Source organism: Cuculus canorus, chromosome 1 (genome assembly GCF_017976375.1).
Source record: "Cuculus canorus isolate bCucCan1 chromosome 1, bCucCan1.pri, whole genome shotgun sequence".
Taxonomy (NCBI): Eukaryota; Metazoa; Chordata; class Aves; order Cuculiformes; family Cuculidae; genus Cuculus; species Cuculus canorus.
The window spans coordinates 87,899,286-87,919,175 of record NC_071401.1 but is presented as its reverse complement, the minus strand read 5'-3'; the positions used below and the strand labels follow the sequence as shown (position 1 = coordinate 87,919,175).

At 34.4% G+C, this 19,890-nt stretch overlaps 1 protein-coding gene across 1 annotated transcript in view; it reads left to right on the top strand.

Moving 5' to 3' along the window:
* CFAP47 (cilia and flagella associated protein 47) overlaps nucleotides 1-19,890 on the top strand; it is a 296,277-nt gene that overhangs the window by 221,810 nt on the left and 54,577 nt on the right. The window contains exon 57 of the mRNA XM_054060306.1: nucleotides 5,498-5,593. Within this exon, the coding sequence (XP_053916281.1) occupies nucleotides 5,498-5,593 (96 nt within the window). The remainder of the gene's footprint in view (nucleotides 1-5,497; nucleotides 5,594-19,890) is intronic.

The following is a 19,890-nucleotide window of genomic DNA, read 5'->3' as shown; positions in this document are numbered from 1 at the left end:
GCATTCTTGTTTGGAAACGAAGGAATTCTAGGCTTGGTGAACAGACTGCTGAGTGGATTGAAAACTTGGCTAAACTATTGGTCTCAAATGATAGTGATTAACATCTTGACAGTCAACTGCTGTCTAGTAATGAGTGTAGCACCCCAGGGTTCAATACTAGGGCCCTTATTATTCAAGACTTTTATTGATGATATGGATGATGACAGAGAGTGCAAAGCAAATTAAGGGAAGTGGCTGACATGATGAATGGTAGACCTTCAGTCTAGAGGTATTTTGATAAATTGTTGGAATACATCTTTTTGAATTGCTGGGTTTTGTCCGCTCATCATCCCTGGAGCAGCTGAAAATATAGTGAACTTTTATATTGTTAGTAATGAATTTTCCTTCTAAAATATTAATCCTTTGTATTTTCCCTATTGTTCCATCTACACTTTGTGCTTATTTTAGCTCAGGCACTTATAGAAGCACAGTGAATTACTAGCTGTGCAGCCCACCCTGTTTGACTGGGAATTGAGCGATCATATAATCTCTTGAAGTGTAAGTGTATATTACATGTGTGATAGGAAGGTTCCCATTGCACCTCCTGGAGAGCAGCATGCTTTATTCTAGTGTAAACTGCAAGCTGGTATAGTGATTTTTTGCAACAATTACGAGAAGCAAATTGCTTGGCTTGTTGAGCATAAATCTAATGCTGGATAGCACAGTGTAGTACTCTAATACTAAGTTTTATGTAAAAGAAAGCTTTTCTAATGTACTGTTCACAATATAATCAAAATGAACAATCAAACTTACCCACAATGCAATTTCCTCAGAAATTATTTATAGAGTTTAAATATTGGTACTAAAATGTAGTGAATTATAGTGTTCTGAAAGACATTAGCAGAACCTGCATTGTTTAAGTATTTTAGTGAAAACAATTATCTTTGTAAGTACAGAGCATTAACTTGTCCCAGGGAGATTTTCAGTAATAGAGAGTGCAGAGGCAACTGGCTTAGATTGTGAAAGACTGATGTTGGTTTTTATGCATCAGAAGTTTTCAGTCTTCGTTTTCTTTACACATCAGTAGACCTGACAAGATGATGATCTAATGGTTCTGTGATCTGTGGAATTAGGAAAACTTTTTTTGAGAAAATAAATTTTATACTATGTATCTTTATGGAAGTAAAACAATACTTGTCCTTTGAAAGCTGTCTTGAATTTGCTGATCAATCAGCTTAATATGCAATGTTAATTTTCTAATTCAGTTTCTGCTTGTGACCTGTAAATAATATTTGCTTGTTTTTAATCATAGTACATTAGTTGAGTTAGGCACTCAAGCTGTCTTTAGAAGTAGCTGTGCATGCTATGATCTTATCTCTGTAGGAAAACTTACTGTAATTTCTTTTTCCTTCTTTTCAGAGGAAGAGAAATCTAGTCCTACAAGCAGTATCATAGATACACAAGTTCAACTTAGTATTTCTGGCCGTTATATATTCTGGAATTTTTATATACTAAATTCAATATTGTAGATAGCATAGCAATACAGATATGTTAGCCTAGTGTACATTAAAAGCTACTTAACTGAGGGGTTTTTTTCAGCATTAAGAATTATTTTGCCATGCAACAAAGCTGACCAGTCTGGTGAGAAAATTATCCTAGTATGAAAATATTGCTTCTAGAATGCTTCCTCTCTTACTAAGAACTGAATGTTGGTAGCCCTGAATTTTCTGTTGTGCAAATTTCCTTTCTTCATGCACCTCCCCCTCAGTTTATTTGACTTGTATTGGATTGTTAATGAGATGTCCAAAACTAAACATTATTTTGAGACCATTTAAAGTCCTAGGTTATGGAGGAGACCAGATCTCTTCCCATGTTGTGATGATCTACACTTTAATTTAATGTGTTTTGACATGAAGAGGCTATTTTTGTCCTAGGATCTCTCATAGCAGTGCAAGAACACACTTGGGAAATTACGAGCTAATTAAGAATGACAGTAATAATACTTCAGACATAACAGTAGTAACCTTCCATCTGAGTTAAACACAAGCATTTTAGTCTGAAATATGAAATAGCCTTAACTTATTCTTTAAAGATAAACTGTCAGCCTAGTAATTATTAAAATCTGTTTTTTCCCTAAAAAATGTTCCTCCAAAGATTAGAAATGATGCTGTCAGCAGGTAACTCAAATTCACGGTTTCTTAATCCTTCTCTGAGAACAGCACTTAAAACTGTAGGTTTAGTAATATAAAAACAAAGCTGCTACTTCTTAACTGATATTTTAGCATTAAACCAAGTTACTGGAGTGCTTTATTCTTGTGCTGGACTCTTCATGCTCTTTGCTGATGTAATTGGAGGCCAGAGAGGGCAGAATGGGGAAATTGACAGAAAGTATCAAGTCAAGGGGCAAAATAAAATATTTGGTTGATGTTGATCTTTACAAATTGTATTTCAAACTGTGTGCCATTTTAAAGAGAATTAATAGTGACAACAATGAAAACTAGGCACCTCAATTAAGTTGTACAAGCAATAAACATCAACATTTATAGATTTACTTTACACTTTAAAGGAGATTACAGAAGCTATCTGTATCTTCTTTTTAAGTAACATTCCATAGGCAGTTTTCACCCTAGAGAGATGTGAAATTAGGTTTAGAATTGCATAGTTCAGGAATTAAAAGAGCTAATTAGGAATTGTCATGTCTGGACTGTCTCTGAAGCTGTTATTTTCATTTCTAAAACTTTCTTAAACTCAAGAGCATTCTTCCTCAGTAATATTTATTTCTGTAAGTTTTGACTGACATTGTAGCGCAAACAGTCCTTTAGTTTGGATAATTGTAGATCAAATAAAACTACCCAACATCTGATAATTTGTGATGAAGGGATAAAATCTTGGATCTGCTAAAGCATGTTTTCTTACTGAATTTAATAGCAATACGTTTTCTTCCCAGGATTTAGATCAATATCTGTAGCTTAAATATGCAGCTTTTGTTCCCATAAGCACTTATAGCTATGCTAAGTATATTCACGAGACTAATGTTTATTTGACAGCAGGTAATTTTCCCCAATATTGAGCCAATGATCAGATCTACAGAGTGTGCAAACTCTTGTTGCAGATGGTTTAGAAATCATTTATACTAGTTCAGCTGTTTCAAGTTGAATGTTACTGCTTTTCTGTAAATACCACTATATAATATTTCTACTAAGAATTATGAAAGCAACTAAACTGGTATAAATACTTGAAACTACTGAAATCTCCAGTGTCAGCCAGACCCCAGAGCGTTCACCTGTATAGGGATTGCCCCTAAGTATCAGTGATTTGTTAATACCTATAATGCTTTATTTTGATTGAAAGGGATAATTTAATTTCATGTTTTCAATAGGCCAAATGTATTTTGAAGTTTAAGGGAAAATGTGCAACTGTTTTTCAGAGGATAGTCACTTCAAAGTTTGAAGGGCCATGACTGAATAAGAGATTAAAGCTACAGTGGTAATTACAAAACAGATAAGGGAGATAAATTGGTTCCAGTGTTATCTGATAAATTGAAATCCAGTGTTATCTGTTATCAAAATCATTATCTGTGACAGTGTATAGGATTGCTTTTGGTAAGGGTGTGTGCACAATTATATTAAAATATCTGTCTCATATTGTTGATTATTAAAACTTACCTTATTTCCAAAAGAATATTGCATGCACAGGAATTTGGCCATGTCTTTTTCTGTATAAATATTTCTAAATTAGGATTGCTGCTTTTCAAATATGCCTTCCAAAATGTTTTCGAACTGCCTTCTCTGAGTTTATTATGTAACTGAACTAAATACTCAAAGGCAAGTCTGCTACTAACAGTTATTTTCCTTTCAGGCAAAATACATTGGTCATAAGTAATAGTGCATATATTTAAATCAGTGTTACAATGAAGTTATACAAATGTTTAATCTGTTATGTTCAAATTTCAAATGTGGATTAATGAGTCTAGAATAAATTGCTAACAACACTTTGTACTGATTTTGGTGTAATTAAATCCATTATATTAGCTACCAATTAAAAAAATAACATGAAATATATAAATGCACTTCTGACCTGATGAATACATTTTTGAAACATCATGAAGCATAACCTAGTGCTTTTAATTTTATGTAGTGAATTTATTTTTTAGAGAAAAAAAAAATCCAGAGATTTGTTAGCTAGTTCTGTGAAAATTATTTTTAGCTGAATAAGTAGACACATATAAAGAAAAATAATAACGGATATTTTAAATTTTGGAAAACTCTTCTAGGGGAAATTTACACTATTGTTTGTTTCAGGGGGAAAAAATAGAAAATAATTGCTTCAGAATAATTACCATTGTAGGGAAAGTTTTCACACTAGCCTCGTTGCTGGCATTGCAGTGTCTCAAGTCAAGAAAGATGGCATTATATTGCTTTATCGATACAATAAAATGTGTGTGTAGGCTTTTCTTATGCTCCTGACTTTTAATATTAAGAAAGGGTCCTTTCGTTCTTTAAGTATTTCACTATAGATTGCAAATTTCCTTTTAAACCTCTAAGCTGGTTTCCAAGAGCTGAAACTTTTGTTCCTGAGGTGAAATAATTTTGAGGCTATTTGTCTTCTCTCGAGAAGCAAGAAGTCCAGTATTTCCAGGAGACCTGTACTTTTCATTCTTGAACATGGTTCTGTTCCTTAAAGCTATTTTAACTTTGTTCCATGACCCCAAATAACAGCTGTTTGATCCATTCCTGTTTATTGTATCTTCCTGTCTACGGTTCATTAGTTCATTATTCAGTGCTACTGCCCCTTAGTATGACGTATTATTCAGAAACAGTCTATCTATTGGGCTCATATTCTTGAGTTAACTGCTAGATGTAGTTCCTACAAGGCACTTCCTGCTAATGTCAACTCTTTCAGTGAGAAATCTTTGGCTGCTTGAACAGCTCGAAAACCCTTTTATAAAATTCAAACCAGTTTTTGCTATCTCATTTTTTATTTATCCGCAACATTGACAGTAATCAGTGAAAGCAAACAAAAAAATGTCCAAATCCTTTGTCTCTATGAAGCAATCTATTAGTTGATCTTGTAACTTGTGGTCAAGAAACCAATTCTTATTTGCTACTGTTGCTGTACTGCTAGTCTGGAACCTATTTCTCTCAAGCTTTCACTTACGTCTTTCATATCACCATGGGCTTTCTTGGCCATTTGATTTTTTACTCTTGAGAATAATTCTTCTCATAGTCTCTACATGCTATTTAACTGAAGGCATTTTCAACATTGAGTTATAATTATTATTTTAATTAAATTCTTTTTAAGAAGGTCTCCATGTTATATCTATACTTACCTTCATCACAGAGGATACCGATAGAACTTTTAAGGAAAGGGAAGAAAAGGCCCAAGTGCTCCCATTGGAGAATGTGTTTTAAAAGCCTGTATATGAAGTTCTTTTATTAGGAAAATTGTTCAATATATTTTAACTTCTAAAAGGGTTTCTCTGAAAGACTTTTTAATATTTTTTTTTTTCTTGTTTTAGATCAGGAGCAGTTAGGTTGTCATCCCAGTGCATCTGTCCTATTCAAATCTACCAGTAAGGAATCTGCTTTCCATATTCTGCTTAAACAACCACGAGGTATGTAATACTTTTGGAATTTTTTTTTAAGAAGTGTGATCTTTTATGGTCTAGAATGTGCATAATATTCCATGTTATGATGAGTACAACTAGTCAGTTGATATATTGAATTTGGTTCCTTGTGAAAATGAGAATGTTAATGCCCCATGTCAATGCAACCTGACCTCATAATAGGTGCTATAGGCATGATATAAATAGGGTGAATGAGCCCATGTAGTAATGCAGTCTTTTAGTATTCCTAGGAAAGGACTGAATTAAGAGACTACATTAAAAAAAATATTGTTATATTTTAGGACTGTCAAGATTAGGAACACTACTATAAAGGAGTTTATGAAATACTACGTAGAAAAGCATCAATTGTTAAAATTCTTAATTAGATTTAAATTAAAGAGTTCTTAAAAGGCTGGGGTTTTTAATGAGAAATTATAGGTTTTTGTAATAAATGCCAATGAATACTCTTGGAAAATAATCTTTTAAATATATTTAAACTATTATCAATACTTATCAATTATCCTGCACCAAGTCACAGTTTCCTAAAAAATGAAGTGCCACAAAGGAAAAACAGGCAATTGCTAAGAAATTTCTTTTTAAATTAGATTTTTGTTAGTTTGAAGGATAAGTTAAGAAGAGGAAGAGATAAGAAATTTAAAAAATAAATTAGTTAAGCATTTATAACTGCTTTTACATCTTACTGAATTAACAGAAAGCAAAAAAAAAGGAAATTAAATTCACAATTATTTAGTTCTAGATATGCCTATCTTTCTCGTCAGACTTGTCAGTCTTTTCAACTGTCTTTTTTTTTAGCTAATGTAGTTCTTCTGCTGCAAATTGCTATTTTCTGTATTTTCCTACATTGCTCCTGATAATTTAAATTATAGCAATAAAACCTAGAAACTACAAAGCTGAACTATCTGGAAAAAATGAAACTATTTGGTTTTATTTTTTTAATTAAATTTTAGATGACATTGCCGGTCAGACCTGATCTCAGATAGGGTAGGAAAGGAGTCAATTCCTTTTAGTGTTGTAATTTTACTAAAATTTATTTATAACTTGTATATGATAGGAATTGATTTATTCTATTTATCTAGTGTTACGGTAAAGCTTTGATTACCACAAAATTAGTGTATTTTAATCATTACAAGTTATGCACTGCTGAAATATAGTTTTCTGTATTTACATAGGATACATAAATATTTTTCCTAACCATTATTTCTGTAGACTGCTTCTCAGATATGCTTTGTAATTTCAAAATACCCAGATAAATTATTCATATCTTAAATTATTTACCAAAGAAAATAATTTTCCTTTATGGTATCCCACAAAAATATATGTGTGAACATCTGTTTAATGTTAATATAAATATCAGAATAAACCATACCATTTTTCCTAAAGGAATGGTATCTTTCTCAAATTAAAGATCAGGCTTATAAAAATTAAATGAAGGTGGCTTGTTTCAATTTAGTTAAATAATTTGCCATATACTGTGTTTTTCCTGAAAATGTACTTGTCATGCCTTTATTTTGTGAGAGATGGTGCAAACCTTGTTTATGCAGCAAGGTTTTTCTTTTCCCTCCTTAAAGCTTACTATGCCTCAACAATATTTCTAGGTGATACAGAAATAAGGATTTAGAAGAAAAAGATGATGTTAAGAATCATTTTTTTTGGAAGGATTCTGTACTTCTTCTTCCCTTCACTTAACAGTAGATGAAGTATGGATTAGACGCAGGCATTACTGCTTTATACCGTTCCCTATAATGAAGAAAGAAAATGTGTTGAAACCAGTCTTCGTGGTAGACTTGTTGGAAACATGATTGCTAGATCATTTTGAGCAACATTTACACCTGTGGAATAACCATGCTAGCTGTTATTTAATTACTTTTTCATCTTCACTGACTCTAAAAACTCAAGGGAGAAGTTCAGAAATAGTGAGATAGGTTGAGGATCTTGGAATCATTTTTCCCTCATACTTCTATCAAAAAGCCAAAATACTAGCTGTGGTGTGAAATTGATACTCACGCTAGACTATCAATTTTTCCTGCCTTGGCTTCACAGTGGCAACATAAGCCTAGGTTGGTACTTCACCTGATTCTAATACTGAACCTATCATCTCGTTTTGCATTCAATCCCCAGTCATTGCAGTTTATGGTTTAGCTGATGTTTCAGGTGGTAAATAAGACAATGCATTGCGAACAACTTGGTGTCGCCTCAAACAAGAATAGTAAATGAGACAGCTGAATGTAGTTCTTTAGCTGTCTTTCTCCCCGTTTCAGGATGAGTTTTATATTTAGAAATTTCTGTATTTTAAAGCTGACATGTCACCTGTTCCAGGTTCATCTCTCTTCCTTTTTTTTTACTGAGATGTCTGTGATTAGCTATTTAATTTTCCTTCTAACTTTGCCTTAGTGTAAAACATATGTATTTATTAACTCTCCCAAGGTCTTAGGAAGGAAAGAGAAAGTATATTTGATAAATGTATCAAGAGTGCTAAGGAGGCATTTTCCAAAAAGCTTCCTGCAGTATCAAATCACTTTGATAGCAATAAAATCTGAGGTATTAAAATTCTGTGTATGCAGTTTGAAGCATGCTACATAGTTTCATATTTTATTCTACAATATTTGAGAAATCATTTTAGCGTACTTTTTGTCATGTACAGTCCTCTGTGATTATGTATAATTTGGCTTTTAAATTAATTTCACATAAGAAATGGCATGAATTTTGTTCAGGTCCTCTAGCCATTTCCCTAAAATGTTAAATTTCAAGACTTCATTGTTCAAATCAATATTTCTTTGCATCTACTTTTTTCTTTCAGTAATTCTGCATGCACAATCTTCTTTTTTTTCTTGTGATTACTTTTATAGACTGAAAAACAATAAAAATAATATACCTGATATTCCTAGTTGTTGTAGTTCATTGGAAGACTGTCTCTGTCTCTTTTATAATGCTTTCATTACCACAAAATGACTTGAAGAGCTAGGAAAGAAAAAAAAGGCTGTGAGAAATAGTTCTCCATTCTAGCAGACTGTTTTGAAAGGATATGGGAAAATGTTAAGCAATCTTTCCTCTTCCATGATTGAGCTGCTTTCTATGACCCCTATTTTGTCACTCACAGCAAGCAGAAATAATTATACACTTTATAACTTATAGCAGAAGTTGTGTCAGGAAGTAAATACTCATGTAATTAATTCTGTAGGAAAGGGACGTTTAAGCAATAAAAAGACTGAACAACCAGGTACATGTCTTGTGCAACACTATCCTTTTTTTAAATCTTAATAAACAGTTATTAATAATAAAATTAACCGGAGAAGAAGGACACAAACACAGACTTAGACTTCACTACAAGCCAAAATGAAATAAGTTAGCATAATTAAAAAATAACCTAAAAAGAGCATTTCCTTCTTTTCAGGGTTTTAGATTCAACATTTCCTTCTTTTTGGGACACATTGTCACAGGGAAACTGAAGGAATTAGAGTTCCATTGAAATGCTGAAAGATCCAGGAGCGAGATTTCTTTTGAACTTCCTTAGTTTAAACATTTTCCTGTTTTGTCTGTTCAAGTCTTCCTTCTTTGTGATGAACTTTTGCTACTTTTATTTAGGTTTTTTTTTTTTTTGTATTAATGTTATTGCCTCCCCTTTAATCTTCACTCTTCTGAAGTCAGCTGTCAGTGGATCAATTCAGTACACAAAGACAGGTTTAGTTCCAGTTTTGCTGCATTGCTTTGAATGTAGGACAGTAGCTGGCTGCTTGCAGCCTGCATCTAGATGGGGTTGGTTCTTGGACACTTTAGTTGGAAAATTTATTGGCCATGTGCCTTCAGCACCAATCTGTCAGAGAAAGTCTGTATTCCACCATGGATTGGTGGATATTAGGAAGAAGTTTTTTTACTGTGAGGGTGGTGAGGCACTGGAACAGGTTGCCCAGAGAAGCCACGGATGTCTTATCCGTGGAGATGTTCAGGACCAGGTTGGATGAGGGTTTAAGCAATCTGATCCAGTGGAAGGTGTCCCTTCCCATGTCAGGGAGGTTGGAACTGGATGGTCTTTAAGATCCCTTCTGAGCTAAACCATTCTATGATTGTCCCTGACTGATGGAGGTTGCATAATGATGATGGTCAGCCCACTAAGAGCTTCCTGAGAACATTGTGATACCATTTTCACTGGAATTTTCCTTTGAGAGACCCACCTTGCTGTTATGACGTTGTTTCTTCACTGGATTGCTTTTGGGGTGCGCATCTTATAATGTGCACAAAGTCTTTGCAAGCAGGAATTAAGAATACAAAGCTTTGTTTTATTGGCTAATATGTGCATTAGATAACTAGGACTAACATGCTACTGGGCTAGGTATTAATATGGTCAGTATTCCCAGTGAGATGCATGATGTACATTTGCTGCCAAGCTGTCATCACGCAGTTGAGAATGGGTAAACCTTCACTGCTTCTTGCAATGGGCTGATCCATGATGTCACAGAACTGCCACCTCCTGATTCTTTCCTTTCTTTTCTTAGAGCTTCTATATCTTTTCACTTCAGTAATGTCTTATTGAGTCCCTGAGCTGCTAGTACCATTCTGTCTGTGCTTTTACCTTTCTTATCTTACAAGGCTTAGGTGTTTTCTCATACCTTAACAATTTTTTCAGTACAATCAATCCAAAGTTATGGAGCTGTGTTGCACCTAATTAGGCTTTATTTCACTGCCAGGTGAACCACTATGCTGAAGATTACACATGTTTTTGAAGAAATTAGGGTTTAGGTTTACCACAAAATAACAGCCTTCTCAAACAGAGTATGCAAGACAGAATGATTTTCCTTCTTATCTATCTTTGGCCTATGTGTATGACTGTTATCTTGTCTAAACTTTCAGCTAGTGTTTTTTTACTTGTTCTGTTATCTCCAAAGTGTCATCATGGCACTCAGGAGCTTGTGTAGATACAGATTTGGTTTGTGAAGCTTCCAGCAGAAGGGAAGTCATGGGACTCCTTCCTACTCCATGCTACTCCATCTATGTGGCAGTTTCTTGATTAACCCCGTGAAACCATTTTTTTTTTTTTTGAGCAGTGTTCTCATGATATAGCTGACAGAACATGCTTTTCTTTAAAGGGAATATCAGTACTGGGACATGACATGGCAAAAGGATTGATGCAATCTAAGCCATGTTTTTCTCCAGAGCAAAATGCTGACGAAGTCAACACATTCCAGCTGGTGGCATTCTTGAGTGCAGTTTGTCTCTACTGTTGGCATGGAAAGCCTTGGAAAGCTCTCTAAAGCCACATTCAAGAACTTCCTCCTGTGGAGTAAAGCAGTAATCAGCAGGGACATTTTAGTGTTATGTTTTAAAGCACTTCTGCAAACTGTCCATGTGACTGAATAGTTGGGGATTCTGTCCTCAGAAATATTCTTACAGGAAGCTTAGTTACAGGTAGTGGGAATTATGATGTTAAGGAGTGATGTGCTTTTCAGCCTGAAATGAGTGTGCTTGGTACATTGGTACATCAAGACATTAAATATTCTAATTAAATGAACAACAAAACTTAAAAATTTTTCTTTGTACTTCTCTAGAATGCCTTCAGGCTATATTATATATATGTTGTAGGGCCCTGTTATATGCACTCTTTTTACCATTGAGTTTTACTTTGTTTACAAATTATATGGTATGGACATATCTTTGTATGTTTTTGCAAATCCAGGCGACTGTTTTACTGAAATAGCTTAAAGTGAATGAAGTGAAAGGCAGGACTGTGATAAGAAGCAGAAAGTCTCCATTACTGTTCTTTTGAAAACAACCCCTTGAATTGAAGGAGTAGAACAGTATATTCCCTTGTCTATATAAGGAAATGATTTATCTACTTCAGCATGCTTTCCTGATGTTGCAAAAAAGAGAGAGGTCAAAAGATATTCAAAGTGTAAATAAAAGAAAGGAAGATATCAGAAAGCTGTCTTTTTCATAGTCTCATGCAAATCCACGTAAGACTTCCCATGTGGATTTATCATGGAAACCAGATTTTTAAGCTACAATTTCCTCACAGATTTAAGCTAGCAGGTTTCATCAGAATCTCATGTTATGTTACTAAACATCCAGAACATAGCACTTAAGAGCATTTAAACTATGTAAATCAGCCTTGGGGAGGCTGTTATTTCACATTTTCTTAGCCTATTTCTCTATTTAAAAATCTCTGCTGTGTTTTAGAACTTGATAAGATATTATCTCATTCAATTTCAATAGAACTAGAAAATGAAAAGATGATTAATTCTGACTTAGCATACTGCTGCTAATCTATTTGATAACAACTGTGAATGGGTGAGATGGAGCCAGAATGTGTCCTTGAATAAGACGGAACTACTTACTTCCCTCCTCTTTTCCTAGTTCTTGCTTCTAGCCTCTGCCTGTTTTGGTGATAAACCCAATGAAAACTCCAGAGACAGGCATTTGTTTCATCCTGTGAATTAACTGGTAAATTGATATCTGGCCATAAATTGTCTATAAGAAAATTATCTGCATTAATCTTTTTCTTCGGATGCACTAAAACAGTAGGGAAATTACTGGCACGATCAGTTGTTTCTTGAGGAGCAGAACTGAAGAAGCTTGACTTTCTAGACTTCTGTCTTATATCCGTTTTTCTTGTGCCCCTCTGCTCTTGCAAAAATCGCAGCATGTCTCCTGTCTCACATTAATTCATCTTTGCAAGAGCCTTCTACATCCGTGCTCTACCTCAAATATACACTGTTTTCCACCTTTCCTGAACTACATAGGTTTTCCTAACTGAGAATTAGCAACTGTTGTATCCACTGTAGCTTTTCCTAATTACTGTATCTAAATTGACTTTCCCTGTCTATCCAGCTGTTGATTTTCACAAACCATTGAAGCAGTATTGAAGGTCTATGTCTAACTTTGCTGAGAGTGGACAGAAAACTAAAACAGAAACAAGAAAACCCCAACCCCATCCTATTCATACATTAATAGCAAAATGTATGGAAAGATCTTTTTTCCTAATGAAAAGGCTGAAAACAATTACGGAGTTGTTGAAAAAAAATCCTAAATATATTGTGGTTTTAATTGAGGAGGTATGGGTAGGAAAGTAATGGAACCTTTTGTATAAGAATCTTTGGAGCTGGTAGAATGTGATAAAATTTGATGGTTTTCACAGGAAGGTCTGAGGGGCTGATGGGAAGAGAAGCTAATTGGTTTGAACTTTAATTTTGGGGGGTTTTTTTTTTTTTTTTTTTTTTTTTTTTTTTTTTTTTAATTACCATATTCTGTCCAGGAGAAAAAAAGGCAACTTAAAGTTATCTTTTTAAGTAACTGTCTGGGGCACACATTTTATTTTAAAGCATAAATGCTAGAAGGCAATATTGAAACTGAGCTTTCAACCTTGAAGTTTTACACCTTAAGAGTGCTTAATAATTACACTGTTGAATTAATGTTCTTTTTTCCCTGCAGTAAATTATTCTAGAACTTTTTTGTAAAATGTTTCATTGATTTTTTTCTTTTTGTCAATGAATAATAGTCTCAAATATAAGACAAAAGCTAAGAGAAAGTTGAATTCCATATATAGTATGCATTCAATAGCTAAACAAAATTTTTTACTCCCAGCAATAACACAATACTTCTCAATATAGTGGCTAAGATTTTACAGTCAGTGAGCCCTTGAGCCTTAAGATCAGAATTTGATTTAACTGGCCTGCAGGAACACCGTATACTTCAGTTTCATATAAAAAAAATTATTTTCCTGTTGTAAAGCTTTTCATGTATCTATTGCAATATGAGGTTCTGATCCTTGCTCTGACCCTTTCTTTCTCATCCTGAGTAGCACCAAATGTTCTTAGCAGTCCAACCTCCAGTGTCAGCATAAGGAGTCACTGGGCACGAGTATTTAGAGGTCAGCTCTAAGACAGTGCCTTGGTAGTCTGTGTAGCTGACACATTAAGGGACTCTGAACAGAAAGGAAGTACCTGGAGTCTCTTTTAGAATTTAGTATAACGTAACACAGACCCTGGTATGTTACAAGGAGTGTCTCTTTTTTATCTTGTGTTTGTGTAAAATCTACCCCTCGTGAAAATTATACAATCAAATCACTCCATGATTATCCTGCCAAACAATTAACCTTGCTTATACACATTGTCCAGAGGTCTATGAATTCTTTTGTCTACCTTATCTACCCATAATTCTATTTGACGACCCTTCGAAAGATACATATTTCTGTTGCTTTTCAAAAATGTTCTTACATTGCAGCCTTGGTTGGAAATGCATGAAATCTCAATCTGAATTGCAGTCAGCAAGGAATAGAAAGGAAAGTTGTATAATATTTATATTTGCAGTTTAATCACTAGGTCCTCAGGACTCATCATTTTAATTGGTTGGGAAAGCTGTCAGAGTGTGCCGGGTGTGCAGATAGTTACCTTTTACTCCTTGGTGGAGTTAGTGTTGGGTGGGCTTTAGCACTATACATGATAACTAGATGCAAAATTGTTGCCAGTAGAAGAAAAAATTCTGCTGAATAAGGAGATTTAACATTTAAGAAGGTCTATGATGTAGCAGAAAGCTTAGTATGCTTAAAACCAACGTGAAACTCAAACTGTAATAGGTAAGAATATAACAGACATTGGGATCACAAAGGGGGGCTCCCTTTCCCCTTCTCCTAGAGTGAAATTTGATCCAGGGACTTCTGCCTGCCTAGCCGCGCTGAGCAGCTATTCCAGCAGGCAGACCAGCAGACATGCACAAATACACAGAATACACAGAATAAAACCAGAGCCAACCACACAAATCACTCCAGAGAGCAGTGCCTTTACCAGCACATCCATAAAAACATTCAGCACTCACATAAATATCAACAGCACTGGCAACCTGGTGAAGTGGCTAATGTTTATCTCTTTAGGATTTAACTAGACACACTCTCACTGTGTTGACACACTAACACACACACTCTCTATCATCCCTTCCCCACTCCTTTTAAATATTAGCATAAACTTTTAAGTTTCTCCAGTATTCGTGTCTGGGTCCTAGGCTCATTATCCAGTCAGGCCATGCTGATCTGCTCCTGCTCACAGACTCATCCACCCCAAAGTTCACTTGCAGAATATAAATATACATTAGCTCACCCAGCTCACAAAAATGTTCATGTCTGTTGGTCTCTTGAATACTAGCACAGATTGAAGTCTGTCCTGTATGCATGTTCATTCTGTAAGCCCTTTACCCAGTCACTGGTCTTGACCATGGGTCTTTCTGGATGCTGGCCTCCTGCTACTTGCTGGCTAGTCTGACTTGGTATTTATTAGGTAACAGCTGACACCCAACCACCCCCACAAAACACTGTTCTCTCCAATGACTGGTCTCAGGCTTAGTCGTTCCAGTAGCTGCTACTCAGGTCTCACAGCACTTGCTGCCTGTTCCAGTTTGAACTTTGTCAGGGACCCGCTCACGTGAGGACTTAGGATAGGGACTGTACTTTCACAGAAGATGGATACAGGATTTAACAAGAGTATAGGATAGTGATCAAGCCTGAGGTGTTGTCAGAGAGTTTTACTGGCCAGTACCTGCTTACAACAACTGACATATTTTATCCTCTTTCACCTGTATTTTCTTATGTTTGTTCCTCTCTCATATACTTTGGTCTTTTTCTTTTCCGTCCTGTGTCCTCTACCCTAAACACATCATAAGTTTCATACAGATATAAATAGTATATTTAGTGCTGTGGTAGAGTATGTGATTAATTGAAATAATAGCTCCTAACAACTGCATTCAGAAGTCAGACAAATTATTCATGATAGGGGAAAAAAGCATTTTGTTGTTCAGTTCTGACTGATGGATGAAGTTCTTGATTCTGTACCATATTGTAGTATGTTTAATTTCAGGTATGTAAGGCAATCCCTGAATAGCGAAGAACTGAAATTTAAGCATCTGCTGCCGTTACACTGAAATTACAAGGAATTTAAATGTATGTGTTAGGCATGTATTCTAATTGCTGTGATGTGAATTGAGGTGGATTATTTGTGTGTTTAATTATTTTGATAAATACTTTAGTATGCCAATATCTGTATGTTCAACTCAAAATAATATATTTCTGCTTGTTCACAAGATATAACCTGGATCAATAATACTGTAGTTCCAGTTCATGACAAATGGGGTCTTTAAAACTGTTCTCTGTAGGAGAGGAATAATTTAATTAAAATGAACATCATATGCTTAGTACTCTACTGCTTTAATTCTCTTCCCTAGACATTTTGTCATACTATTACTGAGATTAACAAATTATTCAAAATATTTTTTTTAGGGGAAGATAATGAATTATTCACATTCTCATTAAAATTGATATCTTTCAGTTACCAGGGGGAATTGGATTTCCTGATTTACTTTTCTGTCACAAAGCCTGAATGATTAGGCAGGGTCTATTTTGGTTTGATAAAGCCACTGGGATTGTACCTGCCTGAGTATATTTACAAAAAGAATGCATATCACTCGTATGTCTTTCCTCTTCATTTAAGTCTCAGTAAAAAATGATTTATCTTTCTCTTCTACCTTTTATGATGCATATGGTACCTTATTTTCAGCTTTCACAGTATTTATGTTGCTTTCACAGTATTATGTTTCTGGTTTACATGTAGATCAGATTGATACCTTCAGTCATCAACAGTAACAATCTTGCATCTTACAATAACATTTAGATTTAAGCAATAATTATTTCTTTAAAAGCATTGCAGATACCAAGCTGGAAAACCCCACTCAACCCACAAAACTAATCCAGGAGAAAAAAAGAGTGTAAGCACTACATAAGGCTTCATTACATTTATAGTCTTGGTCTAGTATCATATTCTGCTGAGTGGAGAGGAATGGAACTTACTTCTTTGCATAGTAATGATTTCTTTTGACATGGCAACAAGTTTAAAAGCTTATGAGAGCAAAGTCAGAAGAGTGTGTGACTTTCTGTGACTCTTCTTGTTAGGACATTAATCTTACTATGCAGTGGTTTATGCCCAAGGATTTGACACTTCTCATATTACTGTAAATATACTCTTTTACCTAAAAGCTGTATTTGTGAAAATAGTAATAATCCTTAGAATTTAAGTAGGCAATGAAAGTGTACTGATGCTTAAGTACTTACTATCCTCACATGTTAAGGTACTTGATAACTTTGTTTTCACAAATCTCCATTTAGTTGAGTGAAGGTAGTTAGCATCATATTCACTTTAGCACAGAAAAACGGAGGTATGGGTGTGCTAAAGCTTTCCCATATAAAATAAAACCTAGAGACTTGAAAAGGTAAGCAAATCCTCTTTTCTTATAATTGTTTGGTGAAGCATTTAGAAAACAGTTTTCGTACAAAGTCTAAAAGGAGACTTTGAATGTGAGCTGTTCCATGAAACCATGAAGTAGTCCATGAAACTTCCTGATGTGACTGCTTCTTTTTTCTGTAAATTGGAACTATTAACTTCATTTATAAGGTGTTAAATTTAGTCTTGTTAACATATAAGAATTTTTTGTAATAGATGAACTTGTTAAATGCAAATCATGTTTTGTGGTTGCTTGATTTGCCAGCTTGTGTTAAAAGATTGTTAACATTAAATATCCTTGTTTCGCATAGTGAAGTGAAAACTGCGTTACTCCAGCATTTTTGATGTTGAATTGTCTTTTATCTGCTTGCTTCACAAGCTAAATATTTTTTTTTCTTTCATACAGATAGTAAGATAAACCAAAGGTTAATAGCCCATAAAAATTGTTACCTATTAATTACAGGTAGCACTGCCTTTTTCAAAATCCCAACACTGTAAGCTAAACCTGGTGCTACATAGAACCAACAGAAAACACAATCTGAATTGTATGCAGTCCTGTTAGATGTTGTTATAGTTCTTTTTTTTCTCGCCATTGTATTCAATTTTCTCTTTTCTATTAAATAGGAAAATAAGATTATTATTGAAAAGAACTGTTATTCTGACTTGTATGAATAACACATTGTTTTCTACATACGCAAGCAAAAAATTCAGTTTTATGACACATAATAGCTCCAATACACAATATAATAGTATGTCAATAGCTATTGAGGAATTTTGGATGATCCTCATCTTTCCAGCTTGATTTATATCTCTTCAAGTGTAAAATCACCAGCTATATCCTATCAGTTTTTTCTTCTTATTGATTTATGTCTTTTTCCAAACCAACAATAAATTTTTATGTTATTTTTGTTTCTTGTATCCACAGATCTACCTCATTCTCCCAGCTCTGAGTTAAGTGGAAATGCATTTTCCCCCTACTTTTTGGTACCTCTGCCTGGTACCAATTAGGGAGTTATAGTTTTTTCTAAACTTTTTTGAGCCTATTCATATATTGAGTCCTTCCATTTAGTACATAATGTTAGTTAGCACATGTTGCCTTCTACAGATGTTCATCTGTGCAATAAAAGCATGCTTTAAGATGAGAGTGAGAGGTTCAGTAATCCCAAATTATGTGGCTGACCAAAGAGAAATTCGGCGGTGACTCATTTGTTCTACCTCACTAAAAACTAAAAAATGTTGGTAATGAAGAGTGTTCACACTCAGAGGAAAAAGCAAGGACTGTGAAAAGATCAAGTTATTCAGTAGCCAAATAGAAAATGAAACTTGTTTTTTAACAATGAGCTTAATCAACTCTCAGAACAATTCTCAAAGAAATGTGGAGGATTCACCATCACTGGCAAGTTTTAAATCAAGCAGACTTGTTTGTTGTAATTAAATTCTCTTGTTCAAGAAGAGTTATTGAGACTGAACCTTGATTTTTCAAATGAGTTCTGAGAAATCCTATGTATTTATGTCAAGTTTGCTGATCACTATGACTGAAATGTTTATCAGTGAAAAAATGAAAAAAGATATATTTTCAGAGTTCTAGATAAGTAAACAGTTTTTAAACAAATTTGCATTGTTTCAGTCAAAAATGGCCAAAAATACTTTATAATTTCTGAATTAACATTTTCAGAATTTCTTTTATATTATTTTGCTTATTCTTTTACTACTTCAGGATGAAAACATGGTCAAGAAGTCAAGTACCTTCAATAGAAATGGACTGTACAAGCTTTCTTTTCTTTACACACCACCATTGCAGTCTGTTGCCTCTAAAGAATAACCATTTTCTTTCAGGTTTTGTGATTATTAGCCTTTATATTAAAGGAAGATATCTAATACTGAAATTAAATCTGAAGATGCAGTATGTTTCTTCAGATAAAGCTATAGATTGTAGAAAAAAATAAGTACCATTTTTTTTGAATCCTCTTCTAACCTTTTCTCCCACTGCTTGCTGCCATATATCAGAAAATAAGCATTTTCATTTTTCTTTCAATTTAAATTGATGCTAAAGGACAGTTTTTGAAGATCTGTCATCTCTGCTGTTTCTCATTTTGACAGATTTAAAATGGATAATCCTAATCAATTAAGCCACTTCCAGGAAAATTTTAATTCCCAGTTATCTTACCACAAGTGATTATCAGTGGAAGTTACAGTAACTGACCTAAAATGTCTCCTTCCTATTCCAGAAAGATATTGTTTTAATGTAGTTTTATCTACTACTGTCTTTTAACTAAGCCTTAAAAATGAATCAGCAATGATGGCCTGTTTTCTTCCTTACTGAATCAAAACAAAAATAACTCATTTCTTATTAAGACCTAGAAATGGGCAGTTTGTGCAGAAATAAGTAAAAGCTAAGTTGCAGACTTTTGTTTTGTACGTCATATGAAAAAGTTGATGATAGTCATCTTGCCTCCTGCGTCGTGGATTACATATGATTTGCATTTCTGGATTCACACAGATGTATAGGATCTGCAACAGCCAGCTCTGTTCAGGAAGGCTGCAACTCCCATTTACCACTGAGCCATCCAAAGCCTGTCTTCTGTGTTAGTACTATTCAGGATCATCCTGATGCTGTTAAGCAGTTTGGGTCCTTGATCCCTTCCAGAACATCTTAATAGAAGTTCTGACTTTTAGTGACATTTTCTCTCTCTCTCTCCATTACGGAGCTTTATTTGATTTTTTTTTTTTTTTATCTCCTGCCCTAGCAAGTCTTTCCCATCCAGCTGATTGCCTGCATGTCTGCTTCTAGGAATCTTGTCCTTTTCTTCTTTTCTGGAGATCCGCAAGCATATCTTTCTATAGTCGTCTCCGAATTCCTCTCATTTATTTATTAGATTTTTGGAATATTGGCTATGATTTATTCTAAATTAGGACTATAGAGTTGATTTTAACCTTGTTCACACAACAGGAAGCAATGCATATTTCCCAACCAAGAACTACTAATTGTCTTTAGAGCTGGAAACTCATGCCACATTTCAACTATTCTTCAGGAAA